Consider the following 24,673-nt stretch of genomic DNA (forward strand, 5'->3'; position numbering starts at 1 on the left):
TCTCGAAGTCCCCAGGGTGAGCAGTGGTGGGGGGAGGTGCCTGTCAGGTGGGGCGAGGAGGACGCAGCGGGGTCCTGTGAGCGTGAGCTGGTGGGGACCTGCGTCCCCATTCTCAGGCAGCTGGGGTCAGTGACCCTGAAGCAGGGCCCAGGAGAAGGGTGACAAAGAGTGACTAGGTCACACAAAGCCGCAGTGTCGGCCCACATCACAGCCCCCGGTGTGGCTTCCTGGCCCGGCGAGGCAGCGTGCCAAGTCCTGTGGCCCGTTGGTGTGGGTTTTGTGGAAAGATGCGATCTCTGCAGTGGCAACGTTGGGGCGGGGTCAGTGCTTGGAGCGGCTGAGCACCCACTCTGCTGGGGAAGCGTACCGTGGCCGCCCACGGTGTGGACTGTGTCACGGGAGGTCACGTGGTGCCCAGGAGGGCAAGTGACTGAGACCCAGCTGTGGTGGCTTGCTGGCGCTCTCATTTCCACGGAATGGCATGTGGCATGGCGCATAGCTGGTGGGAAACAAAGCTAGAAGTGCCGAACGAGTGGATCCGTGACTCCGTGAATTCCGTCCATAAATAAACCACTGTATGAGCAGTCACAGCTCGCCAAGCATGGTATAGGGTCAATAGAGCTCAAAGGCAGGGACCGGACCCAGAGCGTCCACGTGGGTGGCTTGTGTGTCCTAGATAGGAAATGGCCGTGGGAGCCCGCCCCTGTTTGGCCATTTGCCACACAAGTGGGTGTGGCGTGCTCAACTGGGTAGCTGCATGTAACTCTGCAGCTGAGCCCTGCACAGCTGCCCTTGCTGTGCACTGCACAACTGGGACGCGGCCTCCGTGCACCCCGGACAGGACTTGCTCAGCCTCAGCCAGCGGCTCTCCCCTCACCGCCTCCCCGAGGGACTTCTGTGCCATTTCTGCCTCTCCCGGGTCTCCAGGGGCCAGGCCTCACTCACCGCTGTGCCCCCAGGGGCTCCTGACATCTACCGCTGGGAGGAGCCCTCCCGTGCTTGCTGGGTGAATGTGCGAGCTGCGGGTGCCTTGTCCGGCTGGGGGCGACAATCCCGTGGCCACGTCCTCAGTCTTGTGGGGTGATGGGATCAGACCAGGAGGGGGGTGGTGGGCTCCAGGGCTGTACCTCTGCTCTCTGAGGTTGGGGGCCCAGCATGTCTGCACGATGCAGCTGGGGCTCAGGGATCCTGACCGGGACCCAGATCTGTAGCTGCCACGGTGCAAGCCCCACAGCCATCCGGTGCCCTGGTCCACAGAACAGGCAAAGCGGCGCTGTCAGCCTGCCCCCAGACCGAGACAACCAGGGTCCTGACCTCCCCGGGAGGACCAGGCACCCCAACTGCTTGGGAGTCTCGTCAGCAGCTTGTGCAGGGTCCCTGCAGGCTTGATTTTAGTTTTTGTTTCGAATTTCGTGAGCCTGAGTATAAAAAGAGGTTCATACTTTTACCCCTGAGGTCATCTGTTGGATATTGCAAAACGTATTAAAATAGACGTAAAATTAACTTCCCAATAACTTAACAAAACTGACATGAAGCCCGTGTGAAGGAAATGATAAAACTTACATGAAGCAGAGAAAAGACGACGCGAGAATGAATTCTTGCGTGTGAATTCTTGCTATTTCTGAGATGGAGTTAAACGTAATAAAAGTGTGACTAACGGATTCAGTTCATTTCGGTGCCCAAGTCACAGTGTGGGATAAGGCTGGCAGGGGTGCTCTTAAAAAAATTGTTTCTAATATTTATTTTTGAGATGGAGAGAGAGCACGATCGGGGGAGGGGCAGAGACCGAGGAAGACACCGAATCTGAAACAGACTCCAGGCTCTGAGCTGTAGGCACAGAACCCAGTGAGGGACTTGTACCCACAAACTGTGAGATCATGACCTGAGCCCAAGTGGGAAGCTTAACCTGCCAGCTCCCCAGGCCCCCCAGGGGGTGCTCTTTTTAATGCAAATATACTGGGTTTTGTTTCTTTTAGTTGGGGCAGCTTTTCACCTGGGAGGTGAAGCCTGGAGCACAGCCTAGGAATCTGCCTGGCGGGTGAAGTCCGGCAGCCCCTGGGGCCCTGCGCTCTTCACTGAGACTGTTTCTGTGTTTCGGCTCTTTCACAGTAACCTGTGTTACCGTTCAGTGTTTTCCAGGGTGCCTGACGATTCAGATCCGCACCGTCTTGTGTATCTTCGTCGTGGTCTTAATCTACTCCGTGGCCCAAGGATGTGTGGTGAGCATCTCAACAGGCAGCAGGGCCCGCTGGTCTCCTGGAGGCGTGAGGTGTGGACGGGGGCCGAGGGGGCTGCTGTCCTCTTCACAGTGTGCAGGGGATGGGGGGGTGGGGCAGGAGTAATGGGAGAGGGGGAGGCAGGGACAGGAGCACTGCGATGGGGCTGGCCGCCTGGGGAGGAGGAGGGCGGGGGTCTCCTGCCCCCTGGCCCTGTCCACCTTGCACTGAGGAGCCTTGAAGGCCGCGCAGGAGGGGCTGCTGCAGAGCCTGCTGGTGGCTCCTGGGGGCGTGGGTCGGAGTATCGGGGTGGGGGGAGCCTGGGCAGGAGCGCCTCGATGGGGCTGGCGGGCTGGGGAGGAGGGAGTGCTGGTCCGGACCAAGTGCCTCCCGCCATCCTTGTCCCTCCGTCCCCTCCAGGTGGGCTGCCTGCCCTGGTCCTGGAGCTCCACCCCCAACGGGTCCCTGGTGGTCCTGACACCCAGCGGCCGCAACGCCGTGCTGCCTGCCGCGCCCTGTGAGTCGGCGCCCCACGCCCTGCTCTGCGGCCTTGTGGGTACCCTCCCGCTGGCCGTCTTCCTGCGGGTGTCCTCCCTGCCCAAAATGATCCTGCTCTTTGTGCTCACGACGTCCTACATCCTGGTCCTGGAGCTCAGCGGCTACACCAGGGCCCCCGGGTAGGTGCGCGGCTCCCTCCGGAGCACAGCCGGGCGGGCATTGCCCGTTCTGGTTTGCGGACCAGGAAGCAGATCGCCTTGGTGGCTTCTCCACGTGTCTGTCTGGGCCCCAATTCCAGCAAGGCCTTGGCTTTCCCGGAGGGAGCGGCTCTAGCCAGGGCCAGTGCTCTGCACGGCTGTGAGTCGTGTCTGGGGACACGTGCGGACAGCTCTCGGGTTCTGCGCACCGATGGAGTTTCCTTCCTGGTCTTCTACAGGGGCGGCGTGGCGTCGGGGCGCAGTTTCGAGCCGATCATGGCCATCCTGCTGTTTTCCTGCACCCTGGCCCTGCACGCCCGTCAGGTGGACGTCAAGCTGCGGCTGGACTACCTCTGGGCGGCACAGGCAGGCCGAGCTCTCTCTGCTTCTGGGAGGGTGGGGTGTGGCACAGGGAACCCTGGGAGGGCACTCAGGGGCTCCTGCCGGGCGCCAGCTCGGTGTGCGGGTGGGGGAGGCAGCGCCGGCAAGCTGGGCACAGTCTGATGAGCCCTGTCTGACGACCGAGAGTCCGGCGGTGTTTCGGGCAGTGAGTTCCCCATCCCCAAAGGCATTCCAGCGAGTGGGGCTGTGGTGCAGAGTGGCTCAGCCTTTGCTGCGCTGCATGTGACAACAAGTCTCTTCAGGTCATGGGAGACTCCAGAAAATGCTGACTCTTGCACGGTCCCCCCACGATTTAGTGGGTCTACGGGAGGGGGGCAGGAGTCTACACTGTTAACACGTCTCCTGGGAAAGAGGCTTGAAGGGGGCCGAGGAGAGGGGTCCGTGGGCCCTGAGTCCCAGGCAGGTGGTATGCCCTGTGCACCTGCCGTGTGATCCACTCACAGGTGCACTTCTGGGCCCAGCTCAGGATGTATGGCTGGTGTGCCCTGACCCCCTTGTCACCTGCTGTGTCCCCAGCCTTTGGAAGGGGAGGCCATCTGGCTTTCTGGGCCAGCCCGTCCAGGTTCACACTCCATCTGTACAGCCTGCAAACTTCTGGGCCCCGGGCCAGTTGCTTCCCCATCAACAGATGGGCAGGGGGCGTGCACGGAACAGAGACCACCGCATGTTAGCTGCCACGTGTCATCTCACTTGATGTTTGGGGAAGCAGCTCTTTACTGGCCAGGGCCCTGGCTTGCATTTGGTCTTCGCGGTAGCCCTGCCCAGGAGGTGGGACGGGCACGGGTGTGAAGGCCACCTGTGTGCAGGCCCAGGCTGGACGTGGCTGAGCTAGGATGGCCAGGGCTCTGCGGTGTCCAAGGTCATGGGAGCCTCCTTGTACCAGGAGCCCAGCCCAGGGCCAGGGCACAGGGATGGCCGGTGTCCGACCCTAGAGAGGTGACACCCAGGGGATTGGGGTGACGAAGGCCGTCTGGGTCCCTCAGGCCAATGGTTCAAACGTGAGTCTCCCTGGAGACCAGTGGAGACACACCCGGAAGTGATGTTCGCTGGCTGTCAGGGCACTCTGGGGCCCCATCCAGGTGACACCTAGAATTTTCCCTGCCAGTGCGGAATACAGCAATTGTAGCTTCCTCCCTGCTCGAGCTTGGCAGCCAGCCTGGTGCACAGTAGGTGCTCGGTGCGGCTGAGCGCCCTTCAGACACCGCGTTGTGATCTGTCGGGACACTCCACCTGCAGGCAAAGGACAGAGGCAAGGGGCCGGCCTGCTGGCTTTTCTCTGGTTTAATTCACCTGGGAAGACGGATTCTGGCTGCGCAGATTCCCGCCAGGACATCCGGGCCGGTTGTCTGTTCAAGTTCAGGGAGGACGATTCTGTGGCTTTGGGTAAACAGAAGAGGAAAGATGCGTGTGTGTGCACGTATCCGTGTGTTCTGTGCACATATCCGCGTGCGTGTATATACGTACACGCATAGATGTGCCAGGCAGAGAACATGGCTTATTTATTCTTTTTTTATGTGACAACCTTCCTGAGACAGAATCCACACTCAACAGTTTGTGTAAAGCACACAGCTCGGTGGCCTTCAGTGTATTCAGAGCTGTGTAGCCATCACCTCAATGTTAGAACATTTCATGTCCCCCAAAAGAACCCCGTGCCCATCAGTGGTCACCACCCCCAACCCTGAGTGGCCACTACTCTCCTTCCTGTCCCCATGGATTTGCCCATCTGGGTCATTCTCCATCCGGTGTGCCGGGTTTGCTCCTGCTTTGGGGACGCCCCCGATTCTGAGGGTCCCGCTGCCCAGCACTGCCCTCTCTCCACACCTGGACTCTGGGCAAGTGGAGGCCACTGAGATCCTGAGCCCCTCGTTCCCATCCCCATGGGGATGAGACACCGGGGTTGGGCTGCGTGGACAGGGTAGGCCCAGAGTCCTGCTGCAGATAGGGGAACATGCCCAGTGCTGGTTCTGCCCCTTGAGGGACTTGGGCTGTGCCACCGCCGTCCTGCACGAGGGCCTGACCACGGCCCCACTCGTGTGAAGTCAGGGGGGTTGCAGACCTTGGATCGTCTGACAGATGGGTGGGTTTGGGGCAGCCCCAGCATGGCCCAGTTCCTGGGACACCACCCTGGAGGGCATCCACCCCAGGGCAGGCCACCAGACAAGACTCACAGCCTTCGGCCAAGGGACACAGCCAGCCCTCAGTGAACATGCCAGGAGGGACCCAGGCCTCCCCGCTCCTGCTGGCGCTCCACATGGGCCAATTCCGCTGGAGCAGGTGGCTCGGGGGCCTGTTGGCAGTGTCCTGTGGGAGGTCCTGAGTCAGAGCAGATGCCGAGAGGACACCTGTGTACAGGGCTCCCAGAAGGAGACTGACTGCTGCTGTTTGCCAGAGCCTTGTCAGCTAGCGGAGAACAGTGTCTTCAGTGGGCTGTGCCAAGGGCCACTGAGCTGGCTGTCCAGGGCGAACAGGCCGGCCGGTCCCTAGATGTGTCCTCCCTGCCATCAGCTGGCCCCCATGATCTCAGATCTTTTAGTTGTGAATAGCTGCTCAGAGCGTGAGAAAGACTCCTGTGGAGCTGGAGAGCCGGCCCGGCCTGGAGGGGCACAGACCTGGGCTCCCAGCCCGTGCACTTGCTGGGCGCCTGCTCTGTGGCCAGGCGCTCACAAAGCAAGGTTGAGGCCGCATTTTCTCCCCTCTGGCTTCCCACGTGCTTTCGTTGGCTGTAGTGTCCCTTTAAGTGTCGGTCAGCCTCATGGTTGACCCTGCCCTGGGGTTCCCCACCGACAGTACCCCTGTGCCACAGCTGGCCCCCACTTCTGAGTGAGCTTTCCATTGAGTTCAGTGCAAGAGAGACCCTCCCTGTGTCATGAGGAAGGGTTGCCTACAGGGAACACACTGACACATTTTTCCAAAGATGTGTGACAAGAAATGTCACCTAAGTTTCCCGTAAACCCAGCAAAACAAGGAAGTTTCCAGACTTTGCCCGATTACCCCCTGGGTAGGTACGTCTGTCATGTACACATCACAGTCACATCACACACTATTGTGAAACGGCCGGGCCGGAGCCTGGGGGTTAATTATCTACTGACACCAGGCTGGTCACATAAACCCACCTAACCTGGGGCTGTCACGATGCTTTGTTTCCAGTGTGGTTCCTTCCTTTGCGCTCAGTAGATAATCATGATGACGACGGTAGAGCAACATTCTCTGCCAGTGAATGCTTAACCCTGGAGTGGGATTCCCACTGGTACTGGCACCATTTTGTCCACTCTCAGACGGAAGGTGGCCCAGGCGTGGGCTTGGGTGTGACGTAGTTACGGTTACATGTATTGTTGGGATTCACTTTGCTAAAATTTGGTAAGAGTATCAGTGTTCATGAGTGACGTTGTTCTGTAGTTCTCTAGGCCAAGAGGGCTTTGATGTCAGAGTAAAGCAGTCCTCACAAGGCGGGGGGTTCCTTCCTTTTCAAGTTTCTGGAAGAGTTTGTAGAATTGGTGTCGTTTCTTCCTCCAATGTTTGAGGAAGTGAAGCCCTCTGGGCGTGTGTGTGTGTGTGTGTGTGTGTGTGTGTGTGTGTGTATTTAGAGTGGGAACATTTTAACTCAACTCAATTTCCCGAAAGATGGAGGGCCATCAGGCTTTCCATTCTTTCTGAGGTAGCTTCGGACACATATGTCATTCCCTGAATGCTGTCCAGTCTGCTGACACGAACTTGTTCATACTCTTCCTTTTTTGCTCCGTTAATGTTTTATTTTATTTTAGTTTTTGGGGCACAGAGAGGGACAGAGCATGAGCAGGGGAGGGACAGAGAGATGGGAGACACAGAATCCCAAGCAGGTTCCACACTCAGTACAGAGCCCGATGCGGGACTTGAACCCACAAACCATGTGATCATGACTTGAGCCGAAGTCGGGCGCTCAACCGACTGAGCCACCCAGGCACCCCTCCCTTATTTCCCTTTAATATTTGTAGGATTTGTAGTGACATCCCATTTCTCCTCCTGATGTAGGATTGTGTAGACACTTTTTTTGATCAGTGTGACTAGAAGTTCATACATTTTATTGATCTCAGGAAATAGCTTCTGGTTTTATTGATTTTTCTCTGTTTCCTATTTCACTTAAATTCCACTCTGATCTTTATTTTTATCTGATGACTTTGGGTTTAGATTACTTGTATTTGCTAGTTTCTCAATATGATTTGTATCTTCTCTGATTCAGGGATTTTGTTCTAAAATTTCCTCTAAGTGCTGCTTTAGTTCCATAAATATTGATATTATATGTGGCTTCATTTTCATTTGGTTCAAAGAACTTTCTCTTTTCTTTTCTTTCTTTGTTTTGTTGGGTTCTTCTTGGGACCAAACGTTATGAAGATTATATTTTTGTTGAATAATCTCAAAGACCTTTCTGTTATGGACTTCTGCTTAGTTATGCCATAGTCAGAGAGTATGGCTCATACTCTCTGAATCCTTTTAAATTTCTTGAGAATTGCTGTATCGTTCCTGCTGCATCCTGTGTCTGTTGGATGGTGTATTTTATAAATGTCAGCGAGGTCAAGTTGGCCAGGAGTGTTCTTAGGTCTCCTGTGCCCTTATGGACTTTCTTCCCATTCTACCAAGTTTTGAGAGAATGATATTGGAGTCTCCAACTATACCTATGGGCAGAATTTTGTGCAGTTCTGTCAATTTTTACTTCCTGTATTTTGACGATCTCTTACTAGGTGCATCAGTGTTTAGGATTATGTCCTCTTGGTAAGCTGAAACCCTTGTGCCCCTTATCACTATGGAAACAACCTCTTTTCCCAGGTAATGTACTTGGCTCTGAAGTCTACTTTATACAATATTATATAGGTAATCCAGCTCCCGTTATGTATTTTTTTCTATCATCTTACTTTCAATCTATTTGTTTTTTACTTAAAGTGGATTTCTTACAAGCAACATACAGTTGGACCTTGTCGACTTATCCAATTTATAAATCTCTGCCTTTTTAATTGAGCTGTTCAGACCATTTACAATTATGTGATTACTGATGCAGTTAGATTTTAATCTTTTGCTGTCTCCTATTTGTCTGATCTGGTCATCTGTTCTTTGTTTTCTTTTTCCTCTTTTTCTGCCTGTTTTAAGTTAGTTAAATATTTTTATTATTCGACTAAAATATAAAATAATCTTTATTATTCCATTAATAATTATTGATTCTCTTATTCATGATAGTAATTATTATAATTTATTTCTCTTTCTTCCTCCCTTCCTCTACTTTTTTAGCTGTAATTCTTTGTTGTATTATTTATTGTTGTTTTTATTTTATTAAAAATTTTTTTTAATGTTTATTGTTGAGAGAGAGAGAGAGAGAGAGAGAGGCAGAATGTGTCGGGGGGAGGGGCAGAGAGAGAGGGAGACACAGAATCTGAAGCAGGCTCCAGGCTCTGAGCTGTCAACACAGAGCCTGACATGGGGCTTGAACCCACAAACCACAAGATCATGACATGAGCCAAAGTCGGACGCTTAACCAACAGCCACCCAGGCACTCCTTATTTATTTTTGTTTTTAAGTTTTCACTTAAATTCCAATTAACATACAGTGTAATATTAGTTTTAGGAGTAGAGTTTAGTGTTTCATCACTTATATATAGCACTCAGTGCTCATCATCATAAGTGCCCTCCTTAATGCCCATCACCCATTTAACCCATCCCCCACCCACCTCCCCTTCAGCAACCCTCAGTGTGTTCTCTATTGTTAAGAGTCTGGTTTTTGGCTTGCCTCTCTCTCTTTTTTACCCCCTATGTTCATCTGTTTTGTTTCTTAAATTCCACATGAGTGAAATCATATGGTATTTGTCTTTCTCTGACTGACTCGTTTCTCTTAGCAAAACACACTCTCGCTCCATCCACGTCATTGCAAATGGCATAAGTTCATTCTTTTAAAAAAAATTTTTTTAATGTTTGTTTATTTTTGAGAGGGAGAGAACATGAGAGGGGGAGAAAGGGGCAGAGAGAAAGGGAGACACAGAATCCTAAGCAGGCTCTAGGCTCTGAGCTGTCAGCACAGAGTCCGATGCAGGGCTTGAACTCACATGACCTGAGGCGAAGGCAGACACTTAATAGACTGAGCCACTAAGGCACCCCAAAACTTCATTCTTTTTGATGGCTGAGTAATATTCCATTCCATATATATATACCACATCTTCTTTATCTATCAGTCAGTGGACATTTGCGCTCCTTCCATAATCTGGCTATTGTTGATAATGCTGCTGTAAACATTGCGATGCATGTATCCCTTCAAATCTGTATTTTTTAATGTTTCCTTATTTATTTTTGAGAAAGAGAGGTAGAGACCAATCAGGGGAGGAGCAGAGAGAGAGAGAGAGACAGAATTCTGGGCAGTCTTTGCACTGTTGGCACAGAGCCCAATGTGGGGCTCAGTTCCACAAATGATGAGATCATGACTTGAGCTGAAACCAAGAGTTGGACAGTTAACCAACTGAGCCACTCTGGTGCCCCGTTCACATCTTTATTTTTGTGTCCTTTGGGTGAATATCTAGTAGTACAGTTGCTGGATTGTATGGTAGTAGTTCTATTTTTAAACTTTTGAGGAACTTCCATACTGTTGTCTAAAGTGGGGGCACCAGTCAGCATTCGCACCAGCAGTGCAAGAGGGTTCCCCTTTCTCTGCATCCTCACCAATATCTATTGTTTCCTGTGTTATTAATTGGAGCTATTATGACAGGTGAGAGGTGGTATTGCACCATGGTTTTGATTTGTATTTCCCTGGTGATGAGTGATTTTGAACATCTCATGTGTCTGTTGGCCATCTGGATGTCTTCTCTGGAGAAATGTCTATTCACGCCTTCTGCCCATTTCTTAACTGGATCATTTGGTTTTGGAGTTGGATTAGTTCTTCATAGATTTTGGATACTAACACTTTATTGGATATGTAATTTGCAAATATCTTCTTCTATTAAGTAGGTTGCTTTTAGTTTTGTTGGTTGTTTCCTTCATTGTGAGACTCTTGATGAAGTCTCAATAGTTCATTTTTGGTTTTGATGTCCTTGCCTCCAGAGCCGTGTTCTAGTAAGGTGTTCCAGCTAGTGTCAAAGAGGTTACTGCCTTTGTTCCCCTCCAGGATTTTGATGGTTTCCTATCTCACATTTAGGTCTTGAATCCATTTTGAATTTCTTTTTGGAAATCAAAAAGAGTCATCCAGTTTCATTCTTTTGCATGATGCTGTCCAGTGTTCCCAACACCATTTGTCTTTTTTCCATTGGATATTCTTTCTTGCTTTGTTGAAGATTAGTTGACCACATAGTTGCAGGTCCATTTCTGGGTTTTCTGTTCTGTTCCGTTTATCCATGTGTCTGTCTCTTTTTGTGCCAGGACCATACTGTTCTGATCACTACAGGCTTTGTAATGTAACCTAAGTCTGCAATTGTGATGCCTCCAGCTTTGCTTTTCTTTTTCAGCATTTCTTTGGCTATCAGGGGCCTTTCTGGTCCCATATACATTTTAGAATTATTTTAGCTCTGCAAAAAATGCTGGTGGTATTTCAATAGGGATTGCAGGCAATATGTGGATTGCTTTGGGTAGTGTGGACATTGTAACAATATTTGGTCTTCCAATCTGTGAGCGTGGAATGTCTTTCAATTTCTTTGCATTTTTTTCAATTTCTTTCATAAGTGTTCTATAGTTTTCAGAATACAGATCTTTTACCTCTTTGGTTAGGTTCATTCCTAGGTATATTATGGTTTTTGGTGCAGTTGTAAATGGGATTGATTCCTTGATATCTCCTGCTGCTTCATTATTGGTATATAGAATTGTAACGTATATGTACATTGATTTTATATCCCATGACTAACGAATTTATGTATTAGTTCTAGCAATTTTTTGGTGCGGTCTTTAGGGTTTTCTCCATAGCACATCGTATCATCTGCTTATAGTGAAAGTTTGACTTCTTTTTTGCTGATTTGGATGCCTTTTGTTTCTTTTTTGTTGTCTGATTGCCGAGGCTAGGACTTCCAGCACTATGTTAAATAACAATGGTCAGAATGGACATCCCTGTCTTTGTTCCTGACCATAGAGGAAAAGCTCTGTTTTTCCCCATTGAGGATGATATTTAGCTATGAGTTTTTTTGTAAATTGTCTTCATGATGTTTGAAGTATGCTCCCTCTATCCCTACTTTTGTTGAGTTTTTTTTCCCTCCAGTTTATTTATTTACTTTGAGAGGGTGGGGTGGGGAGAAAGTGAGCAGAGGAGGGGCAGGGAGAAAGGGAGGGAGAGACTCCCAAGCAGACTCCTCACTGAGGTTGACGTGGGGCTTGAACTCATGGGTCGTGGGATCGTGACCTGAGGCAAAACCAAGAGTTGGACACTTAACCCGACTGAGCCACCCAGGTGCACCACTGTTGACGGTTTTTTTTTTATCAAGAATGGATGCTATATTTTGTGACATACTTTTGCTGCATCTATCGAGAGATCATAGGTTCTTATCCTTTTATTTTATTAATGTGGCATATCATGCTGATTGGTTTGCAAATACTGAACCACACTTGTAACCCAGGAATAAATCCACTTGATCGTGGTGAATGATTCTTTTCATGTATTGTTGGGTTCAGTTGGCTAGTATCTTGTTGAGAATTTTTGCATCCACATTCATCAGGGATATTGGCCCGTAATTCTCCTTTTTAGTCCAATCTTTGTCTTGTTTTAGAGTCAAGTTAACACTGGCTTCATAGAATGAGTTTGGAAGTTTTCCTTCCATTTCTATTTTTTTTGGAACAGTTTGAGAATAGGTATTAACTCTATAATGTCTGGTAGAATTCCCCTGGGAAGCCATCTGGCCCTGGACTTAAGGTTTGTTGGGAGAATTTTGACTAATGACTCAACTTCTTTGCAGGTTATCAATCTTTTCAGATTTTCTGTTTCTTCCTGTTTCAGTTTTGGTAGTTTATATGTTTCTAGGAATGCATTCATTTCTTCTGGATTGCCCAAATTGTTGGCATATAATTGCTCATAATATTCTTTTATAATTGTTTGTATTTCTGTGGTGTTGGTTGTGACCTCTTATCTCTCTTTTGTGATTTTATTTATTTGGGTCCTCTCTCTTTCTCTCTTTTCTTTTTGAGAAGTCTGGCTTGGAGTTTATGTGTTTTATTAATTCTTTCAAAGAACCAGCTCCTGGTTTCATTGATCTATTCTACTGGTTTTGGTTTGTTTGTTTCCATATCATTTATTTCTGCTCTAATATGTATTATTTCCCTTCTTCTGCTGGCTTTAGGCTTTATTCGCTGCTTCTTTTCTAGCTCCTTTAGGTGTAAGGTTAGGTTGTATACTTGAGACTTCTCTTGCCTTTGAGTTTAGAGCTGTATTGGCAATATACTTCCCTCTTAGGACAGCCTTTGCTACATCCCAAAGGCTCTGGACCATAGTGTTTTCATTTTCACTTGTTTCCATGTAATTGTTTTATTTCTTATTTAATTTCCTGGTTTAGCCATGCTTCCTTTAGTTAGCATGTTCTTTAACCTCTATGTATTTGTGGTCTTTCCAATCTTTTTCTTGTGGTTGACTTCAAGTTTTGTGGTGTGGTCAGAAAATATGCATAGAATGATCTCAGTCTTCTTGTACTTGTTGAGGCCTGATCTGCGACCTAGAATGTGATCTATTCTGAGAATGTGCGTGTGCACTTGAGAAGAATGGTATTCTGCTGCTTTAGGATGGCATGTTGAATATATCTGTTAAGTCCATCCGGTCCAGTGTGTCATTCAAAGCCATTGTTTCTTTGTGGATTTTCTGCTTAGATGATCTGTCCATTGTTGTAAGTAGGGTGTTAAAGTCTCCCAGTATTATTGTATTATTATCAGTTAGTTCTTTTGTGTTTGTTATTAGTTGATTTACACATTTGTTTTCCGCCAAGTTGGGGGCATAAATATTTACAATCATTAGATCTTCTTGGATAGACCCTATTATTATGAAATAGTGCCCTTTTTCATCGTTGTTACAGTCTTTGGTTTAAAATCTAGTTTGCCTGATATAAATATGACTGCTTGGCTTTCTTTGACTTCATGATAGATGGTTCTCCATGCCCTCACGTTCAATCTGGAGGTGTCTTTGTGCCTAAAATGAGTCTCTTGTAAGCAGCATATGGATGAGTCTTGTTTTTTGGGGTTTTTGTTTATCCATTCTGATACCCTGTGTCTTTTGATTGGAGCATTTAGTCCATTTACATTCAGAGTAATTATTGACAGATATGACTTTAGTGCCATTTTATTACTTGTTTTATCGTCATTTCTGGAGATTTTTCTGGTTCCTTTCTAGTCTTTGTTGATTTTGGTCTCTCCCACTCAAAGGACCCCCTTTAATATTTCTTGCAGGGCTGATTTAGTGGTCGTCAACTCCTTTAGTTTTTGTTTATCTGGGAAACTCTTGATTTCTCCTTCTATTCTGAATGACAGGCTTGCTGGATAGAGTATTCTTGGCTGCATAGTTTTGCCATTCAGCACACTGAATATATTGTGACACTCCCTTCTGGCCTTACAAGTTTCTGTGGAGAGATTTACAGCTGGCCTTATGGGTCTTCCCTTGTAAGTTAGGGACTTGTTTTGTCTCGCTGCTCTTAGGATTTTTTCTTTATTGCTATACTTTGCAAATGTACCTATGATATGTCTTGGTGTTGGCCTGCTTTTATTGATTTTGATGGGAAGTCTCTGTGCCTCCTGGATTTGGATGTCTGTTTCCTTACCCAGATTGGGGAAGTTTTCAGCTATAATTTGCTCAAATAAACCTTTTGCCCCTGTTTCCCCTTCGCTTCTTCTGGGACTCCTATCTTATGAATGTTATTAAGCTTTAAGGAGTTGCTGAGCTCCTCAAGTCTGCATTCATGATCTAATATTTTTCTCTCCCTCTTCTTCTTCCCATAATTTTATCTCCTGTATCACTTATTTGTGTCTCTGCTTCTTCCGCCTTCATTGTCGTTACAGCCAGTCAGTTTTGCTGATTGCGTTTTTCATTTTGGCCTGATTGGTTTTGAACTTTTATCTCTGCAGTAGGGATGTCCCTGGTGTCTTCTATCCTCCTCTTAAGCCCAGCTAGGATTCTCACGATTATTAATTTAAATTCTGGCTCAGGCATATGACTTACATCTGTGCCTAGACCCCTGGCCGTGACCTTTCCTTGTTCTTTAGGATGAATTCCTCCATCTTGGCAGCTCGTCTAGGTCTGTGCCTTCTTCTGTGGCTGCAGAAATCCTGTCATATTTCCTGCTCCCGAGAGCGGTGGCTTTATTAAGAAGGGGTTACATACTGTCCAGGGCCTGGCACGTGGGAAAGTGTCTGTGGTCTGGGCCGTGTGCTCTCTGTTGCTGTGTTTTGGCCGCTGTCTCCCTGAGCTCAGCCCTCTGCAGAGTTAGTCCTTGCCTGCCGTGGGCAGTGCTTGGAACTTGACCACAATGTGATGAGTTTGAACTAGGTGTGTTCTGATCTGCTTGTTAAAAGAGGCTAGGTCCTGTGTCTATTAGAGCTGAAGCTTTGCAGCCCTCTGTGGTCAGTAAACTTGGTGCATGTGGGGGTTTGTGCTGGTCTTTGCGGGGAGGGGCCCGCTGCTCCGGTTCTCGGCACACTTGCCCTAGAAAAAAGCAGCACCTGCGGGGTGCAGGGGGGGCAGGACTTGGCGTAAGCAATTTAGGCTGCCGCTGTTGGCTCTGTGCCATTTCCTGAAGTCAGTTTATGCTGAGGGGTGGGGGAGAGAAACGGTGCCAGCCCCCTCGCTCGTCCTTGAAGAGGGGAGTTTGCACCTTCTGCTGTCCAGGAAGCCCTCCCAGAAGAGCGGACAATCTCCTATCACATGTCTGTGTCTGGGCCATTTGCCCACCCGACAGCACAGTGCATCTTGGGCTCTATCCCCGGAAGGCCAGCTGAATTTTAAAACTCCAAACCTCGTGTGGTGCAGACCTGCTCCAGTCCTCTGGGGTAGGGTCTCACCGCACTGGGACTGATGTGTGTTTGTCCCAGAAGGGCCATCGCAGCAAGGCGCAAGAGCTTGGAGTTTGGAGTAAAGCACAACAGAAAGCCGATGTCCAGTGGAGCTGCCCTCAGCAGGTGTCTCTGCCCCTGTGCTGATGAACAGGGCAGCTCAGTGGTGCCCGCTGGCTCTTTTGTCCCTAGAGAGGCAATGCCACCTCTCCCAGGTGTGCCCTAAGAAGGGGGAACCATCTGTCCCAGCGTGTCCCAGGGCATCCTCAGATCACACTGTCTGCTGCCGGGCTTCTGCCCTGCTTCTCCACGAGCACACTCAGGGCTCCACACCCGCCACGCCGTGGACCCCTAAAGCCCCAGTCTTTGAGCCCCACTGGTTGTAAAAACCCACGATAGATAGTCAGCCCGTCTTGTTTTCCCCATCCATGGCTTTGGGGAAGTATTTTCCTTGCGTGATTCCCTGTGGCTTTCTCTCTCTTTTTCGCCTGTCTCCGTGACCTCTTTCTCCCTCTCCTCTGCAACACCCATGATCCTTTTCTCCCCTAACCACGTCTCTGCACCTCCTACCTTCCAGACGTGGCCTCTCCTCGCCCTCCAGTTGTGCCGTTTGTTCTGACTGTCCTCAGAGCGATTTATTGGGTGTTCAGAGTGATTTGAGATCTGTCTGGCTGTGTTTGAGGGATGAGGCGAGCCCAGTGTCCTCTCCCTGCTCTGACATCTTAGCTCCTCCCCTGTTGTACCGTTTCAGTGGGTACTGACCATCGTCTGTCTTCAGCTGAGGATATTCCACCTTGCAGAAGCGTATGTTTCTTCCTCCCATGCTAGGTTTTTGCTGTTGACATCATAGATTTTATGTGTACGTGTATTATGAACTCCAACGTATATTTTTCCATCATAAACGTTTCATTATATTTAAAGCCGTCTTATGAGAAGAAATAGTATTTTTTAATTTTTTATTTAAATGTTTATTTTTGAGAGAGAGAGACAGAGCATGAGCAGGGGAGGGGCAGAGAGAGAGGGAGACAGAATCCAAAGCAGGCTCCAGGCTCTGAGCTGTCAGCACAGAGCCCGACGCGGGGCTCGAACTCGTGAACTGTGAGATCATGACCCGAGCCAAAGTTGGACGCTCAACCGACTGAGCCATCCAGGCGCCCCTAGAAGTGATAGTATTTTTAGTACCCACATAGTTATGATTTCTGGTGCTTTTCATTCTTCTATGAAGGTCCAAGTTTCTATCTGGTATCTGCCTAGTTTCCTGAGGGACCACTTTTAACATTTCTTGCAGGTCTGATGACAATTCATTCTTTCAAATCTTGTGTGTCTGACAAGGTCTTTCTTTTGCCTTCGTGATTGAAAGATACGTGTGCCAGGGATAGGACTATAGGTTGATGATGCTTTTTCCCTTTCACACTTTAAAGGCATTCTCTACTCAGTCGGTTAAGTGTCTAACTTCGGCTCAGGTCATGATCTTGTGGTTCGTGAGTCCGAGCCCCGCGTCGGGCTGTGTGCTGACAGCTCAGAGCCTGAACCCAGCTTTGGATTCCATGTGTGTGTGTGTGTCTCTCTCTATGCCCCTCCCTGGCTCATGCGCGCGCTCTCTCTCTCTCTCTCTCTCTCTCTCTCACAAAAATAAACATTAAAAAAAGTTTTTAAAGGTGTTCTCTGGCTCTTGTCTGGGGTCGTTTACGGCAATTTGCTGTTATCTTTATGTGTGTAACATGTCTTTATATCTGGTGTCTTTTAAGATCTGCCCTTTATCCCTGGTTTTAAGTGGCTTGATTGTGATGCACGCTGATATCGTTTTTCATGCTTTTTGGCTTGAGGTTTGTGGAGCATCTTGGATCTGTGGGTTTATAAGTTTCCATTAAATTTTGGAAAATTTCATTCATTATTTTTCTGATGTTTTTCTGTCACTCTCTCTCTGTCAGGGGCCCTGACTCCGCATGCATCAGGCCTTTGGAAATTGTCCCACACCTCACTCATGCTCTGTGCATGCTCTGTTTGAGCCCTGCGTCAGGCTCTGTGCTGACAGCTCTGAGCCTGGAGCTGCTTCGGAGTCTGTGTCTCCCTCTCTGCCCCTCCTCTGCTCATGTTCTGTCTCTCTCAAAAATAAATAAACATTAAAAAAAATTAAGAAAAAAAAGAACAAAAAGAGGAAGATTCCAGCCCCTTTTACCAGACTGTTGTGCTGGGACATTAGCCTTCTGCCCTTGGTTCCCCTGGTTGTCGGGACTTGGGGCTTGGATGGAACCCCCACCGCCAGCTCTCCCAGGCACCCGGCTGGTGGAGAACAGAGGTGGGACCTGCTCAGCCTCCATGATCCCGTGAGCCACATCCTGGTGACAGATCTCTTTTGGCGTCTGCACGTGCCCTGTTGGTTCTTGTCTCCTGAGGATGCTTGTGCAGCATCAACAGCTCTGTTCACAGGGTTCTGGAAATGAAAACAAGCACTTTCCCACTGTTTGAAGAATGAGCTGGCCATGAGCACCTGCCTCCAGCCAGATATCACTTCCAGGAGGAGGCAGGGACATCGCTTCCCAGGAAGAGTGTGACTGGCTGTTCATTTTGAGTGAGCACAGCCTTGATTGCAGGCGCTGGGAGGGTCTGCGGGGCTGATTGGTTGGACAAAAAGTCTTTGCAGCACTTTGTGGGGGTCACGGTAACCGTCACGGCGCACACAGCCCACCGGTCACCAGCGTCAGCCGATCTGGGACTTGCCAGGTTATGTTGTTCTGGTTTGTTCTGTTTATGGAGAGACGGTGCTCCCAGCCTGTCGGCCCTTCTCGGTGCCATGTGCCTGTTGGTAGGTGCACCCTGGGGAGTAATTTCCGAGATGCCAGCTCCTGCATTCTGTCCCTTAGGGTCCAAGGTCAGATTTTGACGTGTGAGAAGGGAAATGCCTTTGGAAACAAGTGCTCGCGCGGAGGGAACAGCTTGACGGTGGGTGTGGATGTGTCTCCCGTGTGTTGACAGGAATGGCATGTGTCACCCACACCCGCTCCTTCCTACCAATACTTACAGTTTCCTGGCCGGAAGAGGATTTCAGTGGGTTTTCATCTAATTTGTTGTAAACATAACAACACAACTTCCTCCGCTTAGTTTGTAAGAAGATGGAAATTTCCCCATCGCATTTAATGTAAACCTTCGCACCTGGGGATGGATTGAAAAACAGACAATGATTTAGTTTTTATTAAAAAATGTTTTTTAATGTTTATTTTTTGTAAGAGAGACAGAACACGAGTGGGGCAGGGGCAGAGAGAGAGGGAGACACAGAATTTGAAGCAGGTTCCAGGCTCTGAGCTGTCAGCACAGAGCCAGACACGGGGCTTGACCCCACGATCCGTGAGATCATGACCTGAGCTAAAGTTGGATGCTTAACCGACTGAGCCACCCAGGCACCCCTCAGACAATGATTTTTTTTTAAAGAGAGCTACTCTGATGGGCTGTAAATCTCCATGAATTGTTAAGTCCGTTGAAATAAACTGAACGTAAGTCCAAAGCTTTTGCTCACAAGGTGATAAGCCAAGATTCTTTATTTTACAAAGTTAAAGCGTATTTAGTTACATTGCTTTTCTAAAGGTATCATTAACACAAACAGTGTTTCAGGGACAGCAAAATTTTTAGGGCCAGAGTAAAACTGCTATTGTAAAACTATTGTTTACTTCCTTTTTATCTCCTCCTGCAAAAAGCTTTCTTTTGTGGCTGTCAGTGCACACGTGTCACGGGTAATGAGTTGCGTGTGTCCTAGCGGACGTTCCTGGCTTGCTTCTGATGCTCACCTTGCTCTGATGGCCGTGGCCTCCCCCCTGCAGAGGCTGGCTCGTCTCCTAGCTTGCTTCTGGGCTCCCTCTGCTGTGCCCCCTGCTGCCTGACTGCCCGCTGTGAGGGGGAAGTGGAACCTGTCCCGTCTCCAGGCTCCTGGATAACAGACGGCCCGGGTTGTTTCCCCAGCGCACCCCCCCAGAGGAGGCCCGGGGCTCTTGGCCCGCCGCGCTGTCCCCTGTGCTCCAGGCGTCCCCCGCGCTCCAGGCGTCCCCCTGTCCCGCTGCCGCAGCTCTGCCTCTGGGAGCCCCCACTTCTCACTTTAATTGGTAAACGTTTTACTGAGTTTCCTGGAACGGACAGTCCAGGTTGAGTAGATAGCACACATTCCCCTAACTGTCGACAAGGAGCGCGGCCCCTAAAATTGAGTATTTTACATCCATTTTACGATGAGGAAGCCGGAGCATGTCACCTGATCATGCAGTGGGGACTGGGGAGTGGTGCCCAGGACACCCAGCTTTGAAGGCCAGGCCGCAGGCTGCCAGCGGGTCCTCACTGTGCCACTGTCACTATCCCCAGAGTCCGGTGTCCATGGGGCTGACGCACCCTAGAAATGTTCCCCGAGCCGCTCCTCTCCCAGGTCGGGCTGGATCCAGGATGAGTAGCCAGTGGCCACCTGGTGGCTCTGGTCCCTGAAGGCCGGTGTGGCTGCCACAGGCTGCTGGGCGGGGTTGCTGCCATGGGCTTCATTAGTCTGTGCGTGGCCCTGGCGCTAAGAGGTCCCCCCGCCCCCCGCCCAGCAGCAGACCCCAGTGGGGCCCCGCTGGGCTTCACCCCTGCTCCAGGGAGTCTGCACGTGCTGGATCTGTCCCCCGCCCCAGGTCCCCCGCCCAGGTGCTGCACCCCAGGTCCCCCACATGTCTCATGGTCTGGACCCCAGAAGGTGGCTGGGTGTGTACTCTGGAAATGGGGTGAAGGCCCCACTGAAAGTTTGAATCTCCCCATTTCCCCTTTGAAAGTTCCAGCTGATCAGCACTGGGGACTTAACCCAGAAATTCGTGGTTCCTCTGGACCCCAGTGACATTGATGTAACCGCTCTGCCCAGTGGGGGTGGAGAGGAGCCTGTGTAGACCATCGATCGGTGCCCTTGGAGTTTACTTTGGGTGGTTAGAGAGACCCAGGTGTTGTAGGAAAGGGATCCATGGCATTTGTGCGCAGTGGCCAGACAGGTATCATTCAGGGCCATCGGGACAGGGACAGAACAGACAGGCGGGGGCTTATCACCAAGGAAGAGGCAGGGGGTCATCGGACAGAAAATCCCAAAGGGGAAATGTTGGGGCTGAGCGGTCCGGTTGAACTGACCTGGCAGGGTTCTGGCGGAAGGTAGGACAGGACATCAGACGTCACGCAGGGTTGAGGGGCTGAGGGTCCCCCTCCTAGGTCAAGGGTGGGGGTGTGGCTGGACTGATGGTCCTGAGGAGAGTAGCTGCGCCCGGCTGGGAGGGGTCTGGGGGAGCCTATGCGGGGTGTGGGGGAAGGAAGTGCTCAGTGGGTGACGCAGGGTCTGTCCCCAGGCAGAGGAGGAGAGAGACGACATGGAGAGGGTGAAGTTGGACAACAAGAGGATTCTCTTCAACCTCCTGCCAGCCCACGTGGCTCAGCACTTCCTCATGTCCAACCCCCGCAACATGGTGAGCCTGCTTCCTGCCCCCCCCACCCCGCCTGCTCCGGCTGGGGTCCCACCCGGAGTGACCCTCCCATCACGTCTCTGCTTAAAATCGCAAAGCACCGAGGCTGGGTGGGTCCCCTCTGCCCACGCCCGGGCCACAGGTGGGGCTGGGCCCTGGGAAGCCCCTGGGATTGGTCCTGGGAGGGAGCATAGCAGCCTCCACCCTGCGTGGAGGGAGGGTGGGCTTCAGGAACCCACCACCTGGCAGAGCAGGGCTCACAACTGTCAACTCAACAATAGGCTTGGCCAGTGCCTTAGACCTCGAAGGCTGAAGGCGGGGCCAGCTTGACCGGCTTTGGCTAGAGAGCATCCAGGGTTCCAGGGCTGTTTTCCTGTCCCCCACCACCCACCCCCCTGGCCCCGCATGCTACCCCTGGTGCCATGGCTGGGCGCCATGGCTGATCTGAACTTTGCCCCCAGGACCTGTACTACCAGTCCTACTCACAGGTGGGCGTCATGTTTGCTTCCATCCCCAACTTCGACGACTTCTACATCGAGCTGGACGGCAACAACATGGGGGTGGAGTGTCTGCGTCTCCTGAACGAGATCATCGCAGACTTCGATGAGGTGAGGGCCGCCAGCCGCTGTGAGGCCGCGTCTGCACTGTGCCCGCCACGTGGCGTGCTCCCTGCACACGGAACCGGGAGGAGGCTCATACGTTCTGTCCCCCCCGGGGGGTCCAGGCAGACCCTGACCCTGGAGGAGGGCCCTTCGCCACCTGTGGGCACTGAGCTCCCGTGGCAGGTGCTGACGCCTGTCCCCTACCTAGTAAATGGGGTGTTCGGGCTGACGACCCTGGGGTCTGCACCTGCCCTGCTCCCTGCCCTGGGGCGTCTCCTCCAGGTGACCTTGAGGTCACTGCTGCATGACACCTGCGCTCTGTGAGGTCCCTCCTGGGCTCCTCTTTCCCACGCCCTTGCCAGAGTCCCTCAGATCTCCCCAGACCTTGTCTGGTGCCTGCAACAGACAAGACACACTGCTTCTCAGCACTCGCTCCCCCTGCCCTGGGCTTGCTCTCAAAGTGGCTTCTCTAAGATGTTACGTAACGTTGAACAGTTTTGCGTTTTTAACAAAGCTCATGGACAAAGACTTTTACAAGGACTTGGAGAAGATCAAGACCATCGGGAGCACCTACATGGCCGCTGTGGGGCTGGCGCCCACCACTGGGACCAAGGTGAGTGCCGCTCGGGGACTGGGTCCCAGTTCTGCCCCAGACTGCTCCGGAACTCTGGGCAGGCTCTGCACTGAGCCCCAGTCTGCCTGATAAGTGGGTCAGAGCAGCGGCCCGTGGGCTGTCCATCCAGTGGCCAGCTGTCTCCAGACACACTCTCCCATAGAACATCGGCACCAAGGCCAGTCACAGGGGTTCCTCCAGCCCTGCTCCGCCCCACTGGCCCCCTCCCCACCAGCCCTTCTCCCTCCCCACCAGCCTTGCTCCCTCCCCACCAGCTGCACCCCAGTCCTGCCAGCTGGGCACCGTGGAGTGTTCCCCTTTCCCAGTGCAGAACTGTGAATAATGTCTTCAGGTTGCCTCTAAAAAAATAGGCAGGAAAAGAGAGGAAGTTGTCAAAAAAAATGCAATGAATGCAAAACAGTTATAGATATGGGAGATACTAATTCATAATAATCCATTGATTATTATGTCAGTAATCATTTTAAATGTGAGTGGAAATATGCCAGTTAAAGGAGACTGACAGAGTGGCCAAGAGCATAAGACCCAGCTATATGCTTTATTTATTTGTTTTTAAATGTTTATTTATTTTAGAGAGCACGAGTGGGGGAGGGACAGAGAGAGAAGGGGACAGAGGATCCGAAGTGGCCGCATTGACAGCAGAGAGCCCCATGCAGGTCTTGAACTCACAAACCTTGAGATCATGACCTGAGCCAAAGTCAGACGCTCAACCATCTGAGCCACTCAGGTGCCCCAAGAAACATACTTTAAAGACACAGATACCTTAAAAATAAAGGATGTAGAAAGAGATACCCTTTTAGCACTAATAAGACAAAATTCAAGTAGTGATCTAATTTCAGACAAAGCAAACTTCAGATCAAGGAAAATTATGAGACAGAAATAAAGAGGGAGACTGCAAAATGATAAAGGAGTCAATTCTCTAGGAAACCATAACAATCTTTAACATGTATACATCTAACAACAGTGTGTCAAAATATGTAAGGCAAAAACAGATAGAATCACAGGGAAGAATCGATGAACCCACTGTTACAGTTGGAGACTGCAGCACCCTTCTTGGTCACTGGCAGGGCCAAGGGGGCATCTGCAAAGATGGTTGAACTGAACAGCATCATCAAGCACCTGGATGTAATTGGCACCCATAGACAACTCCATCCAACAACAGCAGAATACACATTCTTCCCGTGCTCAAGCGGAACACTGACCAAGATAGAGCACATAAAACACACCTTAATGAGTGTAAAACAATTGAAATCATGTAAAGTGTGTTCTCACACCCAAATGGAATTAAACTAGAAATCTATCGATAGGGACATAGTTGGAAAATTCCAAACTATTTATTTGCGTATTAAGCAACACTTGTCGAAATGACATGAGTCAAAGAAGAACTCTCAAGAGAAGTCTTAAAAACGTGTTGAACTAACTAAAAATGGAAATACAATTGAACAAAACCTGCGAGATGCAGCAGGCCCTCCGAAGGAAACTTACGTCCCTGAAGTCATATATTAGAAAAGAAGAATGATCCCGAATCAACCGTGTAAGCTTCCGCCTTGGCAAACTACAGAAAGGAGAACAGTATAAATCTGTGGTAAGCATCAGGGGAAACATCAGAGCACAATCAATGAACTTGAAAACAGGTAAGCACCAAAGAAAATCAATGGAACTAAAAGCTGGCTGTTTGAAAAATCAAAAAAGTTTATAACCTCTAGCCATGCTAACTGAGAAAAAAAGAAAACACAAGTTACTAATATTAGAAATATTCACTTGTACTGAATCAATGGAAAGTAAAAGGATGAAAAGGTATGTTATGAACAACTCTGTGCCCACAAATGTGATAATCTGGACCAAGTGGACCAATTCTCTGAAAGGCACAATCTACCAAAACTTGAACAAGGGGAAATAAAAAATATTAGCAGACCGTTATCTACTAAAACAATTGAACCAATAATTGGTAACCTTCCAAAACAGCACTGGGCCCAGATGGGTTCATTGAACATTTAAGGAAGAGATTACACAAATTCTATAAACTCTCTTCCAGAAAATAGAAGTTTCTAATTCATTTCTTTCTAACTCATTCTATGGATCCAGTATTACAATAATGCGAAAACCAGATCGATTACAAGGAAGGAAAATCACAGGCCAGTATTTCTCGCAAGTATGGATGTGGAAGTCTTCGACAAATGTTCATTGACTCCAACATTGTATGAAGAGAATAATACGCCACAAACAAGTTGGATTTATTCAGAATACCAAAGCTGGTTCAACATTTCAAAATGAGTTAATGAAATTTACTGTATCCACAGGATAAAGAAGAGAAATCACATGATCACATCAATTAATTGAGGCAGAACAGCCATTTTGACAACATCCAAACTCATTCCTGATTTAAAAAACAACAAACGTAAGGAAACTCTACAAATAGAAACCTCGTGAACTGGGTAGAGAACATCTACCAAAAGGTGTAGTTTAGTATCATACTTAATGATGACAAACAAAGCATCATGCTCACATCAGGAGCGTGGCGAGAATGCTCTGTCACCACTCCTAGTCAACGTTCATATTGGAAGACTTAGCTAGCGCAATAAGACAAGAAAAGGAAGTAAAAGTATACAGACTGGGGAGGAGAAACTGTCTCTTCACAGATGACATGATTATCTATGTGGAACATTAAAAAAGAATCCCCCAAATGTCTATAATAAGCAACCACAAGAAACAAGATTAATAAA

General features: G+C 49.6%; 1 protein-coding gene across 1 annotated transcript in view; it reads left to right on the forward strand.

Annotated features, from left to right (window-relative positions):
- Positions 1-24,673, forward strand: part of ADCY1 (adenylate cyclase 1) — a 104,403-nt gene that overhangs the window by 72,275 nt on the left and 7,455 nt on the right. Inside the window, exons 12-17 of the mRNA XM_049642261.1 lie at positions 2,130-2,219; positions 2,637-2,893; positions 3,151-3,277; positions 20,604-20,720; positions 21,179-21,325; positions 21,834-21,932. Of these exons, the coding sequence (XP_049498218.1) occupies positions 2,130-2,219; positions 2,637-2,893; positions 3,151-3,277; positions 20,604-20,720; positions 21,179-21,325; positions 21,834-21,932 (837 nt within the window). The remainder of the gene's footprint in view (positions 1-2,129; positions 2,220-2,636; positions 2,894-3,150; positions 3,278-20,603; positions 20,721-21,178; positions 21,326-21,833; positions 21,933-24,673) is intronic.

This window comes from Panthera uncia, chromosome A2, assembly GCF_023721935.1.
Source record: "Panthera uncia isolate 11264 chromosome A2, Puncia_PCG_1.0, whole genome shotgun sequence".
In the NCBI taxonomy this organism is placed as follows: Eukaryota; Metazoa; Chordata; class Mammalia; order Carnivora; family Felidae; genus Panthera; species Panthera uncia.